The sequence below is a fragment of the Physeter macrocephalus genome, chromosome 1 (assembly GCF_002837175.3).
Source record: "Physeter macrocephalus isolate SW-GA chromosome 1, ASM283717v5, whole genome shotgun sequence".
Taxonomy (NCBI): Eukaryota; Metazoa; Chordata; class Mammalia; order Artiodactyla; family Physeteridae; genus Physeter; species Physeter macrocephalus.
In genome coordinates, this window is record NC_041214.2 from 80621943 (window position 1) to 80649170 (window position 27228).

At 40.4% G+C, this 27228-nt stretch overlaps 1 protein-coding gene across 13 annotated transcripts in view; it reads right to left on the reverse strand.

The window, feature by feature from the left end:
- Positions 1-27228, reverse strand: part of LPP (LIM domain containing preferred translocation partner in lipoma) — a 745137-nt gene that overhangs the window by 386574 nt on the left and 331335 nt on the right. For all 13 annotated transcript variants that reach the window (XM_024124352.3, XM_024124347.3, XM_024124350.3 and 10 more), the window contains one exon: positions 148-270. In XM_024124352.3, coding sequence (XP_023980120.1) covers positions 148-270 — 123 coding nt within the window. The remainder of the gene's footprint in view (positions 1-147; positions 271-27228) is intronic.

The following is a 27228-nucleotide window of genomic DNA, read 5'->3' on the forward strand; positions in this document are numbered from 1 at the left end:
AAAAAAAAAAAAAAAAAAAAAAAAAAAAGACAGCTTAGACTGTTGACTCTGAGAAAATCCAAAAAGAATGGAAGGGATAAACGAAGCAGCTTGTTCTTTCAGATAATTGCAGGTTATCTGTGGTGACTATTTGCAGATAGCTCTTACCTGTGGAGGCCGAGGCTTGTAGGGGGAGCTGCACTCCAGGTCAGCCAAGATGCTAGTCAACGAGTCGATCTCAGCATCCAGGCTCGAGCGTCTCTCCTCAAGGGTCTTGCCTCCAGGATTTCCCTGTGAGAAGCAACACGGTCATGTTAAAAAGGGAAATTTCCAGCTTCCATCCATATCAATCTGAGTTCAAATTTCTCAAGTTATACTGTGACTTTGTCCAAGTTTTTCTGCACCTCATTTCTTTTAGCTTTTATAAAATCTCAGTGAGGTAGGCTGAAGAATTATCCCTCTTTGACAGGTAAGAAAACTGAAATACATGAGGTGATTTTCCTAAAGTCATACTCTTATTTAGAGGATATTTCCTTTGATGAATATCCAAGTTAAAGGAAATAAATATCTCCATCCCTGCACTCAAGGAGCAGATCCAACTAGGGACATAATGCAAATTCCACGTTCAGAAACCACTGTATAGAATGACGACATTTTAGTTGGAGCAAGAAAAGGCAGGGAGAGACTTACAGTCCAGGAAGAGGAATGGAATCAGTGTGAGATCAGTGGACTAGGTGTGCCTGTGTCAGAGAGAGATGGCAAGCCCCAAGCGATGCCCCTAAAAAGTGAACTAGAATAAGACCACTCAGGGTCCTGGCCAAGGGGCCGCAGAGGAAGCATGCGGCAGCGACCACTGATTATGAACAGGGGATCTGTGGATTTCGTATGTCAGTGTCCCATGTTAGCATGAGCACCGACTGCTACCGGCATTGAGAATCCATGTGGAGCAGGCAGAGGGCAATAACAGCACCACAAGGGCATCCCCAGGAAGTGGGAGCAAAGCTTAGGAGAAACAAGCAAACAGTATGCCTAGAGCTTAAGGCAAGGAAATAGGGAGTGAAATACAAAGGAACCATAAAGGTCACCCTAGAATTTGGAAGCAGGGTGAGTTAAAATAATTTTTTAAGGTGACAATGTAATAATGATCATGGACATGTGATGAGAATGTCTCTTAAGACTCCATCAAGAAAAATCAAAGTGACTCTGCAGTAAGGCCCAGTAGGAATGAAATAATGGGAAGTTAGTGTAATTGAATTAACTCTATTGAACTTGTCTAAGGAAGTTAAATATCAGTATAGTGTCTGGAAGAGTTTAGAAGAAAACCAAGAAACCAGAGATTCCTCAGTGACAACAAAAACTAGGGTACCCTGACAAGCTAGCATTAAAATCTTACAATTCTCTGGGTAAATTTATCTTTTTAATGAATATGATGCATCAGACAATGATAGCATAATGGTATTTCCGATTAAGACCACTAGTTTCTTTTCCCTTAGTAGCTTGCTCCCAAAACCTTCCCTGAGTTCTTATACCTATTTAATTCTCTGCATAAAACATCTCTATTGGGATCTAGCATATTGGTCAGTCTCCTGTGAATTTAGCCAGCATGAGTTAACCCCTCTGGACCTTATCTATCCCAGGCATGATGATAACATCAAGGTGTATGAAGCTATAGCCCAGCCCCTTGGAGCCAAACCCAAAGACTGCTGCCTACCCCGTAGGCAGTGGCATCAGTTCTTGTGAGCCCTCTTTAACTATGGGTACCTTTAATCACATTATCTAAAATAACCTTCTCATCATTTTCTCTTTCTGTATACATTTGTATGACCCCTCTATGGCACTCTATCCCCTCACCCTGTTTTGCTTATTTTTCTTGTAATATCTATCACCATCTAACATTATATTTTATGTATATTTGTCTGTCTATCATCAGACTCCCCAGAAGAATGTAAGCTTCATGAGGGCAAGGAATTTGTCTGTTTCCCTCCTCATTATTTCCCCAGAATCTTGCTCAGGGCCTAATCCATGAACGTGTTCAATGAATAATTTGAGTAAATAAATGAATAAGTAATGGAAGACTCTGCCATAGGTCCAGCCCGTAACCTTTTCCATATCAACATCTTTTGGGTAAAATCAGCTAGAAGTACAGCGGGATCAGTGGATGCGAAGGGAGCAAAAGGTTCAGTGTGCCTGTGTGTGCACACTTGTGTGTGTCTGTGTATTTCACGCTGTATGGCCCAGATTTGACGGTCATCCTTGTGAAAATTGAGAGGCTTTCCTCAACCCTCTTGCTATAGCCAGAAATGGGAAAACAGTGAAATGACACATTGGTTATGTCTTCTCAGAGTCTGAATTTCCAGTTGACCAAAGCCTCTAAGACCAGTGGGTCTCTGCCCTAGGACCAGATGTTTTCAAAGAGCTAATCCCTCTATTAGAGGTGATCTCATCTTTACTTCATTGAGTATTAATAACTATGAAATACTGTGGTATTATTAAGAAAAAAAGACCCTTAAAAATTTTAAATTCATGTGAACATTCTGGCAGTGGATTCTGGTACAAGGAAAGGCAGGATCTCAGTTGTGTTATGGAAGGCAACTGAGAATTGTGTGAACCTGATTTTCTTATATGCAGCTATAAAACATTATTATTAACATGAATTTGATCACTGTATTCCCATATACTCATAGACAGCACAAAATACTGGTAAGGGTGGTGGACTGGAGTCTAGTTAAATTCTTCCCTGGGCCATAGTCTCCTCATCTATAAAACTAGGACAACATCACTTGCCCTACCCAAGCCAGAGGGATGTTACAAGACTCAGATAAGAAAATGGATGGGAAAAACACTCTTTAAATTGTAAAGCACTATAATTATTATGATTTTCATAAATTGCATTAATTATAGCAACGAGTAACTATAAATTAATATGAATAATATGAATAATATGAATAATATAGCTATTGTTAATTCTTCTTCTTAAAGGGAGCATCATTCATTAAGTATTCCCTTGGGGTATCAGTAAAGAGACAGGATTTAATCAGGTCTTCAACATCTGTACTTCACTGTAGCAGACAGCACAGCAACTGCGCATGCCCTGAGTAAAGGGATACCATGGAGCCTCAGAAGTCACAGAATTACCCTGAGCCATGCCATGAAACAAGTAATTATAGTGTCCGACCAGCCTGTGCATGTAAGACCTCATTCTGCCTTCCCTCTGAGTTGGGACGACTCCCCATTTTCAGTTTCTCATATTAGGTTGATGCCATGGAACAAGTTCCAGCCTAATGCTGTGAGATTTTTCACCCAAGACCCCCCTTGCTGCCCTACCTGGCCTTCTGATAAGAACTTTGTTCCTACATTTCAATCCCCATTATGGACTAGGATAGGCTTCTTTCTCACCACTGATTCTCTACTTAATGTCTCAGTTCAAACAACTGAAGTCTTGCACAAGTCTCACCACCAGCCCTTCTCTTGGTGCTTCATCTACTACCACAGCACCTTTAGATCCAGGAACTACCTTGCTACTCTCAACACTGTACACTTCACACCGGAGGACACAGTCCTATAACCAGCTAATGGAATCCTACACACTTACTTACAAGTCTTCTCCTTAACTCCCTGTCACTGCAGCCTTACCGACGGTTGAATGACCTGCCCGAGGCCAAGTAACAATAAGGAAGAGTCTCCTGACTCTTGGCCTAATGCTTTTTCCAGATACCAAAGGGCATCCTATAAAGTAGTCACTATAATAATAATGATTCTTATGCTCTTCAACAATAATTAGAGAGATTCCATTGTCTTAGTCCAGGATCTGCCAAAAACAAAGCCTGAGACAAAGGCTTGTGTGCAGGTCATTGATTTTGGGAATCAGTCCCAAAAAACAGTACTGAAGGACCGGACAAGTTAAGCAGGAGAGGAGGGAAAGCCAATTCAAAGGTGTGGAATTGAGCTGGTCACCAATACGGATAACTAGGGCTCCATTTTCCTGGGAGCCCTCTAAGGAGCTCCGTGAAACGTGCCTCCGATTTTCCCATGTAGGGAATGAGAGAAGAGATGTTCATCCTCTGGCTCTAGTTCTCTACAGGTTTAGAATCACCTACAGGGATATTAACTCCCTCATACTTGTCCCAAGAAGTACAGAGGTAGCAGAAAAGTCCCGGGACAGAGAGTGAGAGAAAGGTTTTACAGCTGAGGCTGTACTGCCTCAGGTACTACTAAGTCATACCTATGCAGTGGTGGTTGCCATGGCAATGGCTGGCATCTGAAGGTGGAATGAGAAGGTGAGAAATAGGGTACAAAGGGTGTCCAGTGACTGTGTCCCCTTATTAACAGCTATAAAACTCACATGAATAAGCCATTCATGGGATATTATTTCCTATAAGACACTTAATTTCATTCATTCAATAAGTATGTATATGATAAAAGCTCACCAAATCACAATCAGGGCTTATTATAATTTGGAAAATCATAATTCTTAGTGCCACTACTAGAATTACAGGGTGATGACTCTCCCACTGTAAGTACAAAGAAATATACTTTAAAATAGGGCCCAGAACCAGAATTCATAGCATGTGAGGCCATTTAGGTTATATTGCTAGTCCACTAACTACAGGTGATAGATAAGGAGTGCCAGCAGTGAGTCATGAAAGAGCATTATTTATATTTACTTATTTACTCTCTCTTTACATCCAAATATCTTATGTAAAAAATTAACTCATAGAGGGCTTCCCTGGTGGCACAGTGGTTGAGAATCTGCCTGCCAATGCAGGGGACACGGGTTCGATCCCTGGTCTGGGAAGATCCCACATGCCGCGGAGCAACTAGGCCCATGAGCCACAACTACTGAGCCTGCGTGTCTGGAGCCTGTGCTCCGCAACAAGAGAGGCAGCGATAGTGAGAAGCCCGCGCACCGCGATGAAGAGTGGCCCCAGCTTGCCGCAACTAGAGAAAGCCCTCGCACAGAAATGAAGACCCAACACAGCCAAAAATAAATAAATAAATAAATAAATAAAATTAAAAAAAAATTAACTCATAGAAAAGTTGAACAAGTAGCAAAATGAACTCCATCCACACACCCTTCACCCAGATTTATCAATGACCAACACTTTGCCTCCCCTTCTAATAACAAAAATATATTTGCTTGCTTGTTATTGTAGTTTAACTATTTGAAAGAAGTTGCAGAAACTTCCTCTCCATATACTTCAGCTTACATATCCTAAGAACTAACTTTTCAATACCACTGTCACAGCCAAGAAATGTAATGTGGGTGCAGTAATCTGATGCATGCATGTTCACATTTCACCAGAAGTCCCAGTAATGTCCTTTTATCGACTGTTGTTAATTTCCATCCAGAATCCAGTCAAAGATCATACATTGAGGTGACATGTCTTTTTAGTCTCTTTTAATTTAGAACAGGCCCCAGACTATTTTCGCCTTTCACGAAACTGACTTTGTGTAAAGAATTCAGGCCAGGTGTCTTATAAAAAGTTGAACAATATGGCTTTGTCTGATGATGAGATTCAGATTACACAAGTTTGTCAGGAAGAGTCCATGCATGATGCTGTGTTCTTTCCATTGCATCACATCAGGAAGCTCATAGTGTTATTTGGCCATTTAGTGACGACAAGTTTGATGACTTGGTTAAAGTAGTGTCCACCAGATTTCTTCACTGTAAAAGTGTCTTCTTCCCTTTTAAATCAATACAGGATGTGTGAGGTGACACTTTGAGACTCTGCTAATATTCTGCTCATCACAAACCTTTCACCCAATGATTTTAGTATCCATAGATGATTCTTGCCTGCATGGATTATTGCACTGGTGGTTGCAAAATGGTGAGAGTATCCATTATGAACAAATGGAAATAATTGGATCCTGCTTAGCATAATAACAATTTATTTGTTAAGTATTCATTTCCCTTCTGAGGTAGGGAGCAGAACTGCAAAGTCCTCTGCTCTGAAAAAACATCAGGAACCTAATGATCAAATCAGCATTCTTAAAGAGAGAGTTCCCGTTCAGGCTGTTAAGAAAAACAAAGGATCGGGGAATGGTCTAGTTAATCAAGAACCACTCTCTGCCCTAGGAAGTTAACATCCTAGAATTAGAGCCAATCCACAGGGTCACACTCCAAACATGCATGAACTGACCTAATCCTCAACAACATCCAGAATCTTTGAGGTGGCCAAGCGATCCCACTGACACATCGCAGAAGGGGAATTTGAAGAGCCAAGATCTGCATGTGACTGCTCAAAATAATCAGAGACCACTTGATGTTGGACGTACTAAATCTGTGATATTTACATTGCATTTCACAAAGCTCATGGAACTCCTCGGGGCAGACCCTATGTGTAACACTAAGGGACTCCCAACCCCTACCTATGCCTGGACTTCCCTTTGTGGTCCATTAGAGAAAAAAGAAGCTCTCCCTGAGAGCTGAGCAATATAAAACTATCTCATCTTAGGGAACCCTAGGAGGCAAGTGGCACAAAATAGTATATTCCTTTTACATACAATTTTGATTTTCTTTTCAATGGTATTATTTCAGTATTAATAATACAGTGTGAATTTCACTTCATTTTTGTATTCTTTTATGGTTAATAAAGTTCATTATTCCCTTATTTCTAAATTAATGTTAAAAAGATACTGGTTGGTGAAAACAAAAGGGATACAAAAAAGCTGTATTATCTCTAAGCAACAAAACTAAGTATCTATCATTTATCCATCATCTTTCTTTCTTTGATGAAGCTGAGAATATAATCAATGAATTTCTTTGTGATCATTTTAATTGAATTCGACTCCCAAAGCATCCTTAACAAGAAAAAAGTAGTGGTGGGACTCGCCTGGTGGCGCAGTGGTTAAGAATCCACCTTCCAATGCAGGAGACACGGGTTCAACCCCAGGTCCAGGAAGATCCCACAGGCCACAGAGCAACTAAGCCCATGCGCCACAACTACTGAGCCTGCACTCTAGAGCCCGCAAGCCACAGCTACTGAAGCCTGAGCACCTAGAGCCTGTGCTCCGCAGCAAGAGAAGCCACCGCAATGAGAAGTCCGTGCACCACAAGGAAGAGTAGCCTCCGGTCGCCGCAACTAGAGAAAGCCTGCGCAGCAATGAAGACCCAACGCAGCACCACCCCCCACAAAAAAAAGTAGTGGTGAAGGCTCTGGAGTCAGACTGGAGGGGTCTGAAATCTGGATCTGCCATTTACCAGTTTTGTGACCTTAAGCAATTTACCTAAGGTCTCTGGGTCTCAGTTTGTCATGCAGTTGTAAAGATTAAATGAGTTCGTACATGTCAAGTACTGTTCACATCTTAAGTATTCAATAAACAACAGCTACTCAGTCATTATCTTGATCACAGTCTCAAAATAAATGCTTTGGCTGACATGGTCAGTCAATTGAGTATGTAACTTTTAAAAGCATTTTGATTCAAAGTAAAAATCAGCTGCTGGGGGCTTCAATTAGATGGGGCACCTACGCTTCTTAACACATGATGGTGCTAGGAATTAACTGTGAAGCATATAATTCTGCATCAGCAGTTCTCAAACTTTAGCCTGTATAGAACCACCTGGAGAGCTTGTTAAAACACAGATGACTGGATCCCATTCCAGAGTCTCTGATTCTGTAAATCTTGGGTGAGGCCCAAGAACTTACATTTCTAACAAGTTCCCGAGTGATGCTGATGGTGCTGATCTGAGGACCACACTTTGAGAACCACTGCTCTAAGTACATTTCTAACACAACGAACATTTGATAGGGTAAATAGTGTAGATTTTATATGGTTAGGGATGCCATGAAAATACCAATAGGCAATCCAAATGAGTAAGAGAAACCTGGATCAAAATAAAATGGAAACAGTGGCACTGCTTCTTAAAATATAATCCCGCACGCTATATAATAGTGTGAGTGTCCTCATCACACTGATTCCGGTAATGCTGAGTTGACACAGGCAGCATTCAGCAGTAAGAACTCCAGAAAATATGGCCTATTTTATCTTAACAGAAATGTCACTTTATTGAATTTGGAGGAAAATGTTGAAAAGAGAAAACAAATGGTTTAGTTCACGATTGTGCATTCTTCTTCCCACTCATTGAGTTGAAGGGCTTACCTTTCCAAAAACCCATCTATCTCATCATATATACTCCTCCAGGAAGGCATCACTGATAACCCAGCTTATATGATAATTGACTCTTCTTTGTCTAATTCTCTCTGATAGCAGGGTTCACAGCGTAACTCATTGTTGGTTCCTGTGAATGGCTCTTCCCCCACGCTGCTCCATGAAATCTTTGTGCTAAGTAGCAAGCAGTCTAAGGAAGGCATGATCCCCAACCTCAAGAAGCTACAGTCTACTAGATAATATGACTTTCACATCTGCCTAGTGATATCAAATACACTTATGTTCTTTAAGACTCTGTAAAACCACAGGGAGGAGGCAGAGATTTAAACAAACAAACAAACCTTCCCTAAGAAGCTTATTATCCAATGGCTGATAGAAATACAATTCAACTTTTCTAATGTGCAAAGCTAGGCTAAAACTCGAGTCTCATTATTATGTAAGAAGAGTCATCTACCCCACAGGTTAAGGACCGCAAGGAAAGGTGCCATAAAAAACCATCTTTGGTGCAAACACTGTAGCATTCAAAATAGAGACGACATCGTCACAATTCAAAGTAGAACAATAGTTTGGCAACTGAGAGTATGGCAATGAATAAACAGAAAGTAAGGGGACAACAGGAAACAAAGAGAGGTTTTCATGGTTCTAGCATACTTGGAGCAAAAAACATCAAGATAAAACTTCAGCACTAGGCTTGACACAGGCCTCAGTTTTTTCCTTCCTATTCCCTATCATCCCATCCTTTTCAGGCCTAGAACACTCACCCAAAGTTGATAATGTTTGGTCAACCCACATCTCTTTAGAGGAAACAGTCTTGCCCCCAGACCTTGTTGCCAAAAGAGCCATGTTTTGGACCATGGGACTCCACTTCACAGCACTGTGACCCACAAAAGTAAGGCTGGACAGCCCATCTACAAACAGCCTGGTGAATCTAACCTTTGGTCTGTGACAAAAAGATGAGCTAGGCAATAAACCTCCTTCTCTTATAAATATGAACTAAGCAACATGTGACAAAACTGCCATGAGGATGAACTGTGGTCATGATAAAACAAGAGGATCATGTTCATGGCTAATAATCAGACCATGTAAGAAGAAAAGATGCAATTATTGGAGAGAGGAGATTAATGGGAATGCAAATAATAGAAAAGAAGAGGATCAGAGAGTGAAGAAAGGAAAGGAAGAAGAAAAAGGGGAATAAAATGGAGAGAGATATGGTCCCATCCTTGAGCCTTCTGGTGTCAGATCTCATCCACATGGATCCTTAAGATAAACTCCTTTATATGGAAATACCCCAAGTGGCCTCTGCTCCACAGTCAGCCTTACTGAAGCAGCCAGCACAAGACCCAGTCATTCACAGGGATGACAGCAAGAGGTCAGGTCTACTTCTGACACCATCAGGGAGTCACTTTTTCTTTCTGAAACCCAACTTTCACTTCCATAAAATGAAGGGTATGAACCTGCCAGGTCCTCTTATTTTTTTTTAAGCTCGAACATTGCATGAGTCTATAATGACATTTCACAGCTTGCCTGCCACTATCTTTGCTGCCCACTCGCAACCAGAACCAAACCCACCAGAGTTAGGCCCACTCAGAGTTTAAGCCAACTCAGATGTAAGGAAGGACAGGGCCATGGTTAAAGTGGTCCGTGCTTGAGTACACACAAGCAGCCCCTTTTGTTCACTGCTCTATTCAGAAGCAAAACATACACACACACAAATAAGCGTGCGTGCACACACACACACACACACACACACAATATGGAATTATTTCTACTGAATTCTAATCTTTATAAAATAAATGTTGATAATGTACTCTTAAAGTAGTCCCTTAAAATTTTAAAGTCAATTTGTATGAGAATAGCTATATAATAACATAGAAAATACATACAGTATCTATCCATCGATAAAATAAGAGCCATAAAAATAACCATAATAAGACTAATTATTTGACAGTAAAAGAGACATTTGGCACACCTTTATTAAGCAGCAGAACCCTATGGGGAAAATAAAATCATACACGGAACCCCATTATTTAAAACAGATAAAAACAGAGCTGCTCTGGTTCAAGTACAAACAGGGACGCGTACGGTTCCACCCACTGGGTTGTTCCCATTGCCTCCAATAATGTCTGCTGAAGCAGTTCTATAAAAGATACTTGGAAAATCACTGCTGCTGATTTTCTGGGCGAGCTATAGAGGAAGAAACAGGATCCTTAGGGGAGCCACCTTGCCAGTCAGTCCACACACATAGTTTGGCAACACTATACCAAGCTGCCTTTTCCGCACTGTGTGTGCCTGTTTGTATGTGTGTGTGTGTGTGTGTGTGTGTGTGTGTGTGTGTATAAAAAGGAGATACAGACAACTGAAATAGCTATAAAGATATCATCATATAGTGTCATGGAAACTTTCCCAGGAATGCTTTGCTAATACAATTAACACAAAATAATACAAGTATTAGAAGTTTTAAAAGGTAGAGAAAATAAGAGTTTGGTTTGCCCTTAAGGAAATAATATCTGAGCGGGGAGGGGAAAGAACAATTATCATTCGAACCTACGAAACAAATAGACTGACGAAATATTTTTGGTCCCTGCTGTAGTATGCAGTAGAAAATAGACCATGCCAGGTATTTTTGCTATTGATTTTGTTTTAAAACCTCATGGAAGATAGTTTTCTGATTTTGCATTTTGATAACACAGGACCAATGGGTTGCGGCATGATAAATTCCAGAAACCACTTCCTCACACTCCCCAACAATGCAACAGAAATACCAGAAGCAAATATTCAAATACTTAGAAATGTGATGGTAACATTATATATTGGTTCATCATCCTCACACCTTTTATCCTTGAATCCTTTCAGGACTCCTCAAAACGTTACCAAAAATTGAAAACGAAGGAAAGTGTTCAGTTCCCATGTCAAGCGCTCCATGTCAAGTAGCCAAAGCTATAAAGCCCAGGGGCTTGTCATCGAAGCAGATAAGGGGTAAGAAATTCCTTTAAACTTTTGTGTTTCTGAATCTGTGTGCTAAGCACCATCAACCAGGACTTACAGATAAGAGATATTTGGGAACGTGTGAATACATTATAGATGATTAGCATAGAAAAGGTAACTCAGGCTCATGAACTATTAGAACTGGAAGGGGAATTTAAGCAGTTATTCCAACATTTTCACTTAAATATAATAAAATGGCCCCAAAGAAGTGATTTAGATGTCAGAGATGATAATTCAGTGAAAGGACTGAAATCAGTCTAAAAACTGAACACCTTATACTGTGAAACATCTTCTCCAAAGCAAATATCTCATACATTATTTCAACTGTTCTTCTTAAGAATCCATGAAATAAGCAAAAAGTTACTCTCATCCCATCTTCCAGATGTGGAAACTTTATGGAAGAGAGGAGCACAGGCACTGCCTGAGGATTTCCAGCCTCACTTGTGGGACAAGATCAACAAAATTAAGCAAGGACTGCATACTCCAACCGGTGGAGAATGCAATATGGACACACTGGCGCAAACCAGTGCTACAGAAATTCCTAGAAGAGAGACACCAGAATGGATGGAGACACTTAGATTCATTGAAGTGGCACTGAAGACAGGAAGATCCTTAGCTAACATCTATTACAATATCATAATTGTACCAAAAAGGAAACAAAGGCCCAGAGCGCATAAGTGATTTCCTACTGGTCAAACAACCAGGTGATAAGGATGGCACAAGGAGACCTGAATCAATGCTTCTTTGTCCCAGTCCTCCCACTCAAAACTCACTGTCAAGTAAATGAAGACAGGATTGTAATTTTCTCCTAAGAAACTAGTGAGTACGCTAATGTCAGAAGATGACTGAATATTTAGAAATGTTGACCCAGAAAAGTGACACATTATCCACCCAGTGCAACCACAGAAATCCCTTTAGTGAATACTGAGGCGAATGTGTAGGCAAGGAGAGTAGAGAAACAACAAACCAGGCATTTTGTCTTGGTTCTACCTTAATTCAGTAGGGTGACCCTGGGAAAATCATTTTCCCTTTCTAAGCCTGTGTTTTCTCAACAGCAAAATGATGGGTTTAGACCTGATTATGTTTTCTTTTAGTTTAAAAGTTCTGTTATTCTAACACATTCATATAAATACGACCTACCTAACATTATAAGGAGTTTAAAGTTTTTCATTGTTGTTGTTGTTTTCTTCCCTTATAGCCACTTACTGGAACCAAATTACTCTGTTTCTACTTAGTGTAAATGTACTTTGATAGTCAACAAGTCAACAATACAGACGATATAGCGCAGATACTAACAAGATACAATTTGAAACACTCCTTTCAAAAATAGGGTTACTGGGCTTCCCTGATGGCTCAATGGTTGAGAGTCCGCCTGCTGATGCAGGGGACACGGGTTCGTGCCCCGGTCCGGGAGGATCCCACGTGCCGCGGAGCGGCTGGGCCCGTGAGCCATGGCCGCTGAGCCTGCGCGTCCGGAGCCTGTGCTCCGCAACGGGAGAGGCCACAACAGTGAGAGGCCCGTCTAGCACAAAAAAAAAAAAAAAAAAAAAAAAATAGGGTTACTGATAGCAACTTCAGAGAGGAAGCTGCATTCAGTTGTATTGTTTTCAGAGTAACTAGCTGACTAATGGAAATGGAAAAAGATAAGTGAGAGTGACAACATCCTAGCAAGCAGGCAGGAGGGAAAAAGGCAAAACACACGTCTTATCTCAAAGGCTAAGAATGAAAAAATATGGGGGAAATTACCTAAAATGGCAGGAATCATATTTTCTAACAATCAATGATGCATCAGTTCCCTAATAATCATTCTAGATCTGTTCATCATTTTCTCTTGGTCAAACTCTCTGTTCCAAGACAGTTCTGGGAAATATCCTATGAACCTGCAGCATTGCTGGCCAGATACCCAGTGCACTGTACACAGCCTGGGACACAGTTACCGCTGAGAACATGGAGAAAGAAAATCATAGCTCCCTCTCTCTACGCTGCCATTATCAACAGAGAAGTGCCTAAGTGTAGAAAAGCACTTTCATAAATATTATCTCATTCAATTCTCCCAGCAATCATAGAGACTGGTAGCTGTTATTCCTATTTTACAAAAGAGGATACCGAGGATCAGAGAATAAGTAAGTTACTTTTCCAAGTAACTCAGGTAGAAAACAGAAGAATTAAAATTAGGGACTCAAACATGTTGCTCCGGAGCTCTAATTCTTGTACTTTCCATGACACTAGGCTGGAAATGTTAAAGGCGAAAGGTCTTCCCTTCAAACATGAAACGGAGAGTATAAGGGCCTATTAGGTTACCATGAATTAGGTCACGGCTGCAGCTACTGTTAAAAGCCAAGCTCTGTTCCTCCCTCTCGCCTTCTATCTCCCCATTTAGCACAGTTTTCATTCACTTTTCCATAAATATTTATCAGATATTCACTACATATTGATATGAAGAACAGGAATTACTTTAAAGAAGAAAAAAGGAGAAAGGAAAATCATCGATTCTCTGTCCTCCAAGGACTTACAATTTCATTAGAGGGGTTAGTTCGTCCACATATAACCGTACTATAGGGCTGAATACAGGCAGGTAAGTATTAAAGTATATGAAACACAAGATGCTAGAGCAAAAAAATAGAAAATCAGAGAGGGCTGCATGGATGCAGTGAGAAGTGAGACGATCTTAGAGGGAGAAAAATATTTAAGACATATGCCACAGGAACATAAAGACATAGAAGGAAAACACTGCAATGTGCACTAGCACTTGGCAAATACAAGTGTCCTTTTAGGTAAAAATAGACGAGGATCAGACTCAGAGGATCAGCTGTGGTCAGATTATGCAGGTGTGCAAACCCTAGGCATAGAAGAAGCTTGGCTGGTATTCAGGGAACAGATATCCGAAGGATAAACATGGCCCTCATGACGAATGGAGAGTGGGCAGGGGTCATTGTAACCTGGGACTTAGTGTTGATGTGAGAACAAACACACCGCATGAATCACATACATTCTGGACCGTGCACAGACAATGTACATTAATGACACTCCCAGGAGGAATTCTTATTTTTACGAAAAGGTTGCCATTGATAAAAAGTGAGTATGGGACCATAGCAGAAAGTTGAATTCACCTTAATCAGGAATGAGTGTGAGTCCGCAAGAAAACAAACATTTCTGCCTTCGACCTCGGGAATACAAATGAACAAGTGCTATGAAAAGTCTGTTATTACCCCCAACAGAAACTAAAGAAGCCAAAGGAGGCAAGGGATGATGCTGTCTCAAGCCTCAGCGTTCTCATCTCCACTGAAAAAGCCTTCCTCTACTCCACAACTCTGCTCATGCCTCTTACCAGGCTTTCCTGAGAAATGTTTCCTTTTCGTAGAATATTCAGAGTCAAGCCATAATCAAATGGCTTCTGTTTACTTAGTGATGATTCAAAACCTAGTCTATATTAAAGAACCAGGACAAATAACAAGGAAATAATGAAAAACTGAATTTGCCATTTCTACCATTCCTGCCTTCCTCTCACCTATTGCAACGTGAACTTTCTTCTTTATGACACATTCCCCTTAAACCAGTTCTAGATGCTCTGTCCCCAACTGTTGTTCAAAGTGGAATCCAGGCCCCCACTTGGATTTCAACCAAAAGGGTTTAAAGTAGTGAGATATCTCACCAAGTCATATCCCCTCTTGGTTTTAGTTCCCACCTATAAAATAGAAAAATAATAATACAACTCCCACAGGGATCCTTTGAAAACCAGGTGGGCTAAGGTCTTGGGAACCACATGTCCTGTAGAATGCTAAGGGTGCAGTAGGTTCTTCTGTCAGTGTTGGCTCACAGGGTGTTTGGAAATGAGAGGATTGCAGGATTACACTAAGCAAATGGTAGGAGACCCTACAGATATTAAATCACAAGTCTTAGTCTCAGGATGAGGCTAGATTTTGGTGGTGAAAGAAAGACCCTACAAGAAGGAAAAGGCTGAGGTTTTGAAGGGACACTGAGCCACCTCTGAGGACAGAAGCACCTCAGATGCCCATTAAAAGGGAAAATCCTTAGGCCCCCTCTCAGATTTACCAAATCTGAACTTTTGGGAGCAGGGCCTAGTGATCTGAATTTAACAAGCCCTTTGCAACCCCTCCCCTAATTCTTTCCCACGCTCAATTTGAAATCTACTGGCCTAGAATTTGGTTATTGGGAGCTAATGCAAGTGCTAACGATAACTGGAACAATTTAATTAAAATCCCACAACTCTGAACACATTTAAGGAGAACTCTTTACTAATGTATTCTAACCCAATTCCCGGGGACAGGGAAAAGACTTTTCTCTCCCTCGACAGCTCTGTGTTCTCACCCACAGTGCCGACAGAGCAAACACAAGCCACTTCACTTGTCCTCATCTGTAGAAATGGCAGCAGTGTTTACCACCTTGAAGGGGTGCTGTGAGTTTCCATTTACTGGTGTTTATAAAGTCTTCTGAGTGTTCTGATAAATCAACTATAAATTGGCATTATTCATAGCACCCTGTTGGAGCTTAATACATATTCAATTGAAAAGCAATGACAACAATACAGCAATATCCACAAATTAGCATTCATTATAGCAACGTATGATTCTCACCCTACCGTCACAATTGTATCTAAGCAGAGCTGTTTCTGTCTGGAGACTGTAGAGTCCCTCTCATTAATGAGAGTAATCTTTGCTCAGTGGTATCCACATTTCCTCCAGTAAAGTTCACATTACACTTGCCTCAGAGTTCTGATTTTTCAGAGGAATTTCCTATTTGGCAAATATCTCTTTCCTGAAGAAAGTCAGGATCCTGCAAAGCATCTTGGGGCCCTCCATTTCCCATCTCCCCTCTTTCCAAATGGCTCTGGACTCTAGCCCCCCTTCACCATGGTCATGGCCACCACCCCATTTCAGGCTCTGGTCTGCCTCACTAGACTCTTGCAGTTGACTCCAAACCATCCTACCATTGCCACTTCTGACCAGTCAAGGCCTGCTATATTACAGAAAGCCATCTAAATGGAGACCAGGTAATTTTATTCTTTCATAAAGTTCTTTATTGTTCCCAAATGATAACTAGTATAGCCTCAGAATGGGAAACTCCCCAAACTGTCACCTAAACAGCTAAAGAGAAGTAATTCACTTATTTGAATTAGGGGAGCGGCTGTAAGGCACTCAGGGAAAGGAAGAGAGCAGAGAGAGAGACTCGGGCAGAAGGAACAGCTTGAGCAAAGGGCTGTAACACTAGGTGTCTCTTTATCTATGTAGTTCAGAGTTCAGCTTTCTCCAGGGGCAACATCTGGTAGCCGGCCAAGACTCCACTGATGGAGGTGTCGCCCTCCCCTCCTCCTGCCTTGTCTGCCCTGTCTCTCAGGAACCAGAGCACATCTTGCCATCCTCGGTTTTGCTGACTCCAGTCTCCTCCTCTGCATAAGCCTTTGACATGCATAGTTGAGGTTGAGGAATCTGTGCCTAGTGGGTTTGAGGTTTCATCAAGAGAAAAAGAAGGAACTTATGTGATTTCACTGAGTAACTATTTTCACTACAAAAAATTCCCATATTTATTTTTTTCCCTTTTTGAAATGGCACTAAGGAAATACATGCCAGACTGCCATGAACAGGGTTGTACTTTCCAAACAGTAGCAAGGACTAAAAATAGAAAAGCTTGATTTGCTCAAGATGTATATAATATAACTTCCTCTCCTGTTTCCTTTCCCCACCATGCTGAGCCAGTGCACAGAAGTGTACATGTTGGACCCTTTGAGTGTTTACAACAGCATCAAAAGCATCAAAAGGGTGATAAGCCTATGTATAGTACATACTCCATAGAGGTTTCCAGAGAATTCTTATTGCCAAGACAAAGAATGAATCAATCAATCCACAAATATCTACCAAATATCCCTCAATGAGATAAACACTTTGGGTGATACAGGAATGTGAGCTGTGATCCAACCTTCAGACAGTTTCTAAAAGGGGAATAACAAGAGAATAATAGATAGCATTCAAATCTGTGAGTCCAGAACTTCCAGTTGGGATGGGGGTTGGGGTCACCTCTCCTACTGTGTCACCCTGGGCAGTTGACTCAAGAAATCGGGGCACCCATTTCCTCATCACAGGAAAGATGAACTGGATTATGATCCTTTCAAAGCTGAGGCTCTATGATTTGTGATGTTAAGTGATTTCTACAGGTCTCCCCCATGTCGTATTTTGATTCTGGCTTTATGATACAGAGTTTGGAGGCACATGATATAATTACATCAGTCCACAAACAGGCGTATAATTCAGTGGCAGGAAAATGAAACATAATTAACTGATTTATCCATTAACTGATTCATTGTAGCCTTCACTATGAACCAGATACTACTGGATACTCTATACTCTTTACCTTAACTAATCCTCAAAATAACTTTCTAAGTGATCATTCCCATTTTGCATGTGAAGATAACTGGTAAGACAACTGGTAAGCAATAGAGCAGAGCTTCCCGGCACTAAACCCTAGGTTCATGTCACTTCACCACACCACCCAGTTAATAGAGTCAGGATGCAAAGAAGGGAGAGATGGGGATGACACATCTGGCGGTGTCAGAGGGTACGAATTAGGCTTTTAAAAAATGGGGAGGATTCCTGATCAGCTGAGAGCTGAGGATACTTCAGGCACCAAGAAAGACACAAGGAGAATTAACTCACATGGGAAACTGACAGTGACGCCATCAGCCTGGCAAGAGCAAAGATGAAAAGAGCACAGTGTGAGATGAGGTGCACTTTAAAGGATGAGGTAGGTCTTGGAGTACTCTGAAAACCAACTAAGAGAGGAAATTTAGTGTGGCAGTCAAAAAAAGCCATAGAAGGAAAATAACATTTTTCGAAGACTAATTGGTTAGGGAAATGCAGCTGGAAGGGAAAAAAAAAACACAAAGCAATGAGTCTATTGTGATATGGAGAAGGAATGAACTAGGACATCGAAAATGAAGAGACTAGGGCTCCCCTGGTGGCGCAGTGGTTGAGAGTCCACCTGCCAATGCACGGGACACGGGTTTGTGCCCCGGTCCGGGAAGATCCCACATGCCGCGGAGCGGCTGGGCCCGTGAGCCACGGCCGCTAGGGCTGCACGTCCGGAGACTGTGCTCTGCAGTGGGAGAGGCCACAACAGTGAGAGGCCCGCGTACAGCAAAAAAAAAAAAATCAGATGTTGGTGATAGATATATTTAAAAAGCAAGACGCATCAACAGTGACCACAGAGTTTAGAATTTGGGAGCCAAGAAAATATGGTGGTACCTCTAACAGAATGGAAGTTTTGGGGGAAGACATGAGTAGAACTTGCACACCTATTGAATGTGAAGGGGTTCCCTGTGGAAAGATTTTCTATAGATAAATGGCATAATAGTTGTCAAAGAAAGACACAGTGCCAAGAGTCGTAACCAGTCCAAGTCATTAACTAGACAGGGATGGAAGTTGACTCTGTGAGAGTTGTGACTTCTACTGAGAGAAGACAGAAGGTCAAAAGGGAGAACACTGAGTGGGCACCTAAAAAATTAGGGACAGAAAAAAAGAAAAAGGGAGTTCTAAGAAAGAAAAGGAATAGTTGCAGATCTAGCAAAGGAACCAAGGAGGTTCTTTTTTTTTTTTTTAATATTTATGTATTTATTTATTTATTTGCACTGGGTCTTAGTTGCAGCAGGAGGGCTCCTTAGTTGTGGCTCACGGGCTCCTTAGTTGCAACACACATGTGGGATCTAGTTCCCTGACCAGGTATCGAACCCGGGCCCCCTGCATTGGGAGCATGGAGTCTTAACCACTGCGCCACCAGGGAAATCCCCCAAAGAGGTTCTTTTTAATGAAAATTGAAGGAGGAAGCAAGGAGGTTCAAGTCATCAAGAGTGTTCCTTGCCTGATAGAGGTAGAAGAACGTCTCAGAAAAATAACAGTCATTAGTGAATCAGGGATTGGCAGGGGGTTGGGGGGGGTAGGTGGTAGCAGATGCATACAAGAGCCATTTCAGTAGCGTTGAAATGACTTAAGTTCGTGGTAGGATTGTAACTTAAAATCAGAGAGAAACATGGTGGAGGGGAGGGGAGAGAGCCTCATTTGCTGAATCTGTAACTGTGGAAATAGTTTTCTGTAGTAGTTGCCATGCCCAAAAACTGGTTTCTGTCCCCACTGGGTCAGAAGAGAAATACTAAAGTGACACTGTATGGCTTTCAATGAGCTAAAAGGAAATGGAAACAATCCAATAGGCACATTTCAAGTTACAAAATGGCTTGATGTAAAATGGTAATAAAAATGATGAAGTTCCCTGAATGTGCACAGTGAAATATTCTTCTGGTTGCTGTATTTTTTATTTAATTGTTTGATCATCTCTCAATGGAATACCTGAGTCTGAGCCAGCCAGGTCCTCTGTGCAGTTCTCAGACAGGTTTTCTGAAGTCATGACCCTGACTCTCAAGTGCACATATCGGTGCAGTAAACTATGGCGTGAATCCTTAAATCTGTGTTCAAGGGACAGTCTGCCAAGCTCTTTTCAATACACATCATACATCAAATATACCATTGAAGGCCATTCAGTTAATCATTGCTCTAAATATATAATTTCTAATAGAAAGAATTAAAGCTCAAGGATGCTAAAATAATGTTACGAAAAATACATATTTTTAAGGTAAATCCTTTAATTACTGATTCAGAAAGTGCTATCAAATGGGTTATTTTCATCTGACTATCCAAAAAAAACCAGAAGATGAGAGAAATAGAATTATCATACTAGTTCTATGACTGAAAAATTGAGAGATTTGGCTCTTAGAGATGATCCTCCCCAAATCACATATCATATGGATGTATCATCTACAGGTCAAAACAGAAGGTGGTTTTAAGATAGGCACAGACTCCTTTAAGCTCTAAAGGGAATGAAACAAACTATGGGGAAAGGAGGGAGTGTCTGGGCTCTTGCTCTCCCTCTCTCCCTCTCTCTCTCTCTCCTTGTTTACACCAGGTACCACCAATTTTACTTTTTTCTACAGTAATAAAAATTGACATCTTTACTGAAGTTTACTGACAAAATAAATAAAAAAACAAACAACAAATTTGGAAAAAAATTCCATTTTAAAGGCCTACAAGCAGCTTTCCTGTATTTTAATGTCAAAGTACAATCTTCCAATCTGTAAAGATGCAGACAATTTTAAAAAGGCTAAAGACAATATTGCAATAGAGGATTTTACAACCAAACTAATAAAAGCATGGGCTACCAATTAATGAAATTACTTGGAGAGGAACATGGCAATTGGCGTTTTGTGTCCTTCTTTGAAAAACAGTATAAAGGAAGAGTAACAATAAAGCAGTGCTGCCAAAAGAGAAAGAAATGGACTGGCATGACTCAGAAAAAGGTAGGGTCGCATTCCTGCCTTCCTGCCGCAAGACACCTAATACTATGGAAACCTGGACTATTACCTAACTCTCTGAGCCTCAGTCCCTTCACTAGCACAAGGTGGAGAATTATCCCTACCCTTCCCCTTCATAAGTTATTTGAAGGCTCAAGTGAGATAAAGTATATGAGAGTCTTTCATTAAAAACAAAACAATGTCAATTTTGGAATTTATGAAATTTACAGGGTAGGAGCCTTGGACAGGTCAAACTCACAAAAGTTAATGATAAAATAATGATAATAATAGCTTAACCCCTCAAGGATTCGTATAAGTACTGCATGCAATAATATATTTTCAGTTTTAAATTACCTGACTTTTGAATGGATCAACCCAAATTAGCTATGCACAGAAAATCTCCCTAAAACATTAGAGTTTCAAAAATAAAATATGAGTTAATGCCCTCGGTTTTTGGTTTTGGCATCCTCTATGCCCACTTTTACCCCTTCTTTCGGATCAAGCTGTTTTGTGCTCATGCTGAGCGGATTACGTAAATTACAAAGGAACTAAAGGATCTGTGAGCCCAATAGGGCTTCCTTACCAAATCCACAGATAAGAAGTACATGGTACAATTGGTGAGGGGATTGTCAGGGAATATGCCAGAGGCTGGGATGGAAGATGTGCTTATTTCCACTGAAGAATTACAAAGAAAGCTATCTTGGTGGCCCCTGGCCACTAGCCATAAACACATATTGTCAATGACTTTTGCTGCTTTTTGAGAACTTAAAATGATCTGCCTTCTCTCATTTGCTGGGATTTGATACTAAGCCAAGAGGCTTAAAAGTCCCCCAAATGCATTTTGTTTTTATCCATTCAAAAATAAATCACTGCTTCCATGAAACTTGCTGTGAAATCTAAACAAGCTGCCTCAAATCTTTGAGTCTTAATTTTTTTTTGTATTTGTTAAATTAAATGTGTGCTATTCTTACTTGTGAAGACCAAATTCAATAATATACAGTATTTTGCACTTTGTAAACAACTATGAAGTTATATAAAGCTAATATTTTATTATTGGTAATAACAACTTGGGGCGTTGAATTTTAGAGTCATAAGAGAGCCAAGATTATTTAATTCAATCATTTTGACGAAAGAGCTTGTGGGAGTATTTCTTTGGTAAAAAGCCTTAAAATCCTCAAGTGAACCTTGGGGAGGTGTGGTACATCATTAGTGAACCTTGGGGAGGTGTGGTACAAAGCAAAGGACAGCAATAACTATGCCAGAACTCAGCACAGAGACCAGTTAACCCAGAACAGTGTAACCATAAGAGCATCAACGGTAAACATTTACTAAGCTCTAGGCTATGGCAGGCTCATATGATATTCTCTATGTAACCTCACAACAACCCAAAGAGGTAGGTACAACAATTATTCCCATTCTACAGATAAGCAAACAGCAGCATGAAAAGGTTAAATAACATGATCATAGTCACATAGCTAGTGAGTGGGGAGCCACGTGTGACCCCAGGCAGTCTGGATCAGCACTTACAGTGTTTGCCATCGTACTATGTTGTCCCTGAAGTTTTACTTGGCCTAGATGATGCAATCAGGGAGGGCTTTTCTGTGGTGGCGCCCTCAAGGGCAGCAGCGTGAGCTTGAGATAAATAGCAAAAGATAGCAATATCTGAGCTGACTTCAAACTGCCTCGAAAAAAAGGTGAGGGGGTGGGGGAGCCTCTTGGAAAAGGAAGTTTGGGGTACATACTGAAAACCAGTCAAAACAGCAGTGAAATCACGTAATGAGTTCATTCTTTCTAATAAAAGGTACTTTGCCACAGTCCCTGACACTCCTGGTGACATAGTCATCGAAAGGCATGAATGGGGAAAAAGCGAGGGAGGAAACTGAGAACTCAAGCAGAGAGCACCCCGCAGAAGGGCTGGCCACAGCCTACTGCTGCCCTCACTGGGCATATATGTACAGCATGTAAAACAGGGGCTTTGCTACCCGCCAATGGATCTTCACAACTAATAAATAGCCCTGACGCTTGTTGCTCTGCTCTTGGCATGTGTATCTAAGGGAAGCCCGTTCCCTGGCCTCCCACACAGTGACGACTGGATGCACACACCCTGTGGCTGACCTGATATTTAAAGGACTATATGTTGAGGTAGGTTCCCTCTATGCCCACTTTCTGGAGAGTTTTTCTCATAAATGGGTGTTGAATTTTGTCAAAAGCTTTCTCTGCATCTATTGAGATGATCATATGGTTTTTATTCTTCAACTTGTTAATATGGTGTATCACGTTGATTGATTTGCATATATTGAAGAATCCTTGCATCCCTGGGATAAATCCCACTTGATCATGGTGTATGATCCTTTTAATGTGCTGCTGGACTCCGTTTGCTAGTATTTTGTTGAGGATTTTTGCGTCTATGTTCATCAGTGATAATTGGTCTGTAATTTTCTTTTTTTGTGTGATATCTTTGTCTGGTTTTGGCCTCATTGAACGAGTTTGGGAGTGTTCCTCCCTCTGCAATTTTTTGGAAGAGTTTGAGAAGGACAAGTGTTAGCTCTTCTTTAAATGTTTGATAGAATTCACCTGTGAAGCCCTCTGATCCTGGACTTTTGTTTGTTGGAAGATTTTAAATTACAGTTTCAATTTCATTACTTGTGATTGGTCTGTTTAATCACTTCATTGTACAGCAGAAACTAACACAACATTGTAAAGCAATTAAACTCCAATTTTAAAAAAAAAGTGGCAAGTAAAGGACTGTATGTTTCTGATCTAGATAAAAGATAAAGTTTGGAGTGCAAGCGAGCTAGGTCTACCAGAACAGCAGATTCAGAGCGGCCCCCCCAAGCACATTTTCTCCCTAAATTCAGGTGTATATAGCATTTATAATTTGAGAGTACATCATCACCACAAAATTAAAAATAAAGAAAGGAAGCAAGCAATAGGGACTCTTCCATATGGTAGAACTATTGAAAAAGAATACCAATATGAAGAATGGGGGGAAAAAATCCAAAACCATAAAATAGGAGTTCCATAAGGGAGAAAACGGCAAATGAAAAATTGAAACTCATTTTCCCAACATTACAAGAAAATCCCCCTTAGCTAAATAAAAACTTGACTCCTCAGATCAAACAGACTCACTGAATGCTGAGTAGAAATGTTGGGGTGAGGGTGAGGGAAGCTGTATCTAGAAACAGTGTAGTAAAATTGCTGAATCCCACAAACAAAGCTTACAGATCAAACAAGAAAAAGTTACTAAATTGGAAAAAGAATCAGACCGGCATCGGATTTCTCCGATGATACAAAGTATGATCGGAATGATGATACTAAATGATACAAAGTAATAACATAGAAATCTTTGTTGAATACTGAGGTAAAGAAAATTTGACCCTAGAATTCTACTTGCAGCCAAACTTTTACTTAACAATGAAACCAAAAAAAAAGTCATTTTCAGATATGCAAGAACTTAGAAAATATATCATCCATGTAGCCTTTCCCAAATAAATAAACAAATAAGTAAATAAATAAATAAATATTTTATAAAGTACTGTAGGAAGAAGAAATTTTTTTAAAAAAGGATAAAAATGAACCAGTATGATGAATTAAAGAAAAAGAAATAGCAAACAAGAAACAATGCAATAAACAAAAGCTATAGTTTACTAATAATGTGATGGTACAATTTAATGTGAGAAATAATTCTTTAAAAAGAGGTGTTATAAAGTTTAAAATATGGCAACACATTCTCCGAACTGTGTTAATAATACTTTAGATGAGGCAGGAAAAGGAGTGCTCAAACTTCATATGGTGTATATATTAGGAGTGGGGCACATATGCACATCATAATTTTTCCTTGAGAGAGAAACATGTTTGAAAATATTTACTCCATATTGTTTGATTTATTTACATTACTAAGAAAAAACATGTATTACTTTTTAGATGTACAAAACATAAATACATGTATTTCAGCTTTGAAGGAATCACTAAGATCCTTGATGGGAAAGACAAAATGGGATAAAAACTTCCATTGACTCAGAAAGAACCAACTTAAGTTTCACTTAATTTGGGCACAGGAAATTGTCAGAAATATGCAAATATTGTAAATTACTCCCAATAAAGAAACTCAGGAGCTAAAGCAAATCTAACCTCATTGGTTATCTCAACACACAACACAACTGACCGCAACCTATTTCCCCATAAGACTTTTCTTGTCCAGCAATCAGCCAAACTTTCACTGCAGAATACATGCATGTGTCCTAGATTATTTCAAGAGTAGCAACAGTGGTAATTGAGTTGATATGCGTGAATGAGCGTGTGTGTGTACACATACTCCACTATCGATCCCCGGGAAAGGGTTTACCTTTTAAAATAGATGCTTAGAAAACAAGGGAGAGAAACTATGACATTCATGAAAAAGGGTCAAATTACTAAATGAAACATTGGGAATACTCCCTATCGGCTGTGGCCTGCTACTTTCAAAGAAGTTTTTATAAGTCTAGACACCAAAAATATCTCATTTCTCATCTGAATACCCAATCGGAGGATGATTCAGAGCGAAAGGCAAACAGGAAAACTCCGACATTCGCTTCTAGAAAGTCACACTGCCCGGAGGCTGCGACATGCCTAAGAACCCACGAGCCCTGCTAAATAAACATACACTCCTCTACATGTGTGGACCGTAAAAGGAGGAGATAATCATGAAGCAAGCTGCTGCTGCTACTGTTGTTGCCAGGGTCACAAACAACCCTACAAATCAACTAGGGCCCCTTGCTAACACAAAACCCAAAGGAACAAGGCAAAGGGCCAGGAAGAAATAAGCATCACGGTCACTCCTCTGGTATGTTTTCATGGATCAAGATATTCTTATATCCTCACTACACAGGAAGGATAAGCACTTCAGAGTGGATTAAAGCTTTTGCTGAGCATTTTGGTTTTGCTCTGGCAATATTGCATCTCTACTCTTAATTTTTGTAGACTGGATCTCCTTGTTCACCCAGCCTCTTCCTTCCTCACCCCACTACCAGGTAGCAGAAGGGATGACTTCTATGGTAGGGTATGTCCAAACCATATAAAGCAAGGCCTGCTGCCTATTTCTGTGAGCTCATGAATGAATGTGCCCATGGCTAGGGGCCTGAGTTCTCTACGTCTACAAGTAAAATTCTGTCATTCCATACCTGCAATCATGATAGCACTAGACTAAGGGTCACAGGACACAGATTTCAGTTCCAGTTCTACTGAAACATCAATAGATTTTTAAGCTATTATTGATAAATGAAATACATAAAATGAGTAAGTAGATAAATGACTACAATCCACCATTCACCCTACACATCTAGGAGCTTTGAAATTGTTTTCACAAGAGTAGAAATGACTTGGCCCACAAACTTTTGGACCCTGACTTTAAGACACGACCATAAAGGATTTCAGAAGTTTCTCCAGAAACAGACTCATAGACATAGAGTACAGACCTGTGGTTGCCAAGGAAGGTTGGGGGAAAGGGGAGGGAGGGAGGGATTGGGAGTTTGGGATTAGCAGATGCAAACTAATATATATAGAATGGATGAACAACAAGGTCCTACCTTATAGCACAGGGAACTCTATTCAGTACCCTGTGATAAACCATAATGGAAAAAAATATGAAAAAATGTGTATATAACTGAATCACTTCACTGTACAGCAGAAATTAACACAACATTGTAAATCAACTATGCTCCCAAAAAATAAATTTAAAAAAATTAAAAATTAAAAAAAAAAAAAAGAAGTCTCTCTTCTTCCTTCTCGTTTCAACAAACTCTGGGCATTTCCCCAAGTTCAGTGAATAGCTCACATGACACTGTTTTCATGCTCTCCTCAGAAAAGTGACCTCTTTCAGGAGTTTTATGGATCACCCCCTTGAGACAGACACCACCTCTCTCTCTCCTGGCCTGACAGTTCCTTTGAATGCACATCATTTTCTAAGAGGGTAGGAAGAAAATCAGTATGAGGAAATCATAAAGGGACAAATTTCAGTTCAATAAGAGAAAGACATTTGTAATACGTGCAGTAACCAGCAATGGATGAGACAAGTCTGTTTTCTGAGGTGGAGGGACTGGAGGTACCCTAGCAAAGGCAGCCATCTGCCTGAAGGGATGGAAGAGCTGATGGGAACTGGAAAGGTAAAAGCCCAGGGTCACAGACACGTAAAAGCAAGCCACAGTCTGGGCCACAAAGAGAGAGGCAGAGTGAGGAGGTGTCAGCTGGTGGTCATGAAGAAAAAGTCAAGCTAACATGTCATAAAAAGAGGAAGTTAAATATCGGGCACCTGAACTCAAAGCCATCAGGTATCAGCAGGTAAATCCCTGAGGAGCTCAAGGAAGTCTACCAGACAACTCAGAGCTATTTGCATAGGGCTTCCCACAAGGGCAACACGTTTTGTCTGATGGTGTGTTAAAAGCACCACTTGGCACCCAACAACAGACCTGGGGATGTCAACCTTTTATTTCAATAATAACAAATACCTGCAATGATTTCAGAATATTCTTCAGAATATTCTGTATTCTTATACTTGTTGCTTTATTGCCTAAAATTCCATTCCCCCATTTGAAAATTAAGACCCGAATTAGCCATCAAAGTTCAGTTCAGTTGAAATTGTTTCCAAGAATCCTTCTTGCATGTCTCTAGACATAGTTAATTTATTTCCCCCACCCTCTACCTCAACATAGGACTAAGATTGTGCTTCTGATCAAAGCATGATGACTAAGGAATAATTTACTACGAAACACCTTAATTTAGAAGTTGGGTATATATGCATCTTCCAGGCTTGAATCGGAGGTTGTATCTGA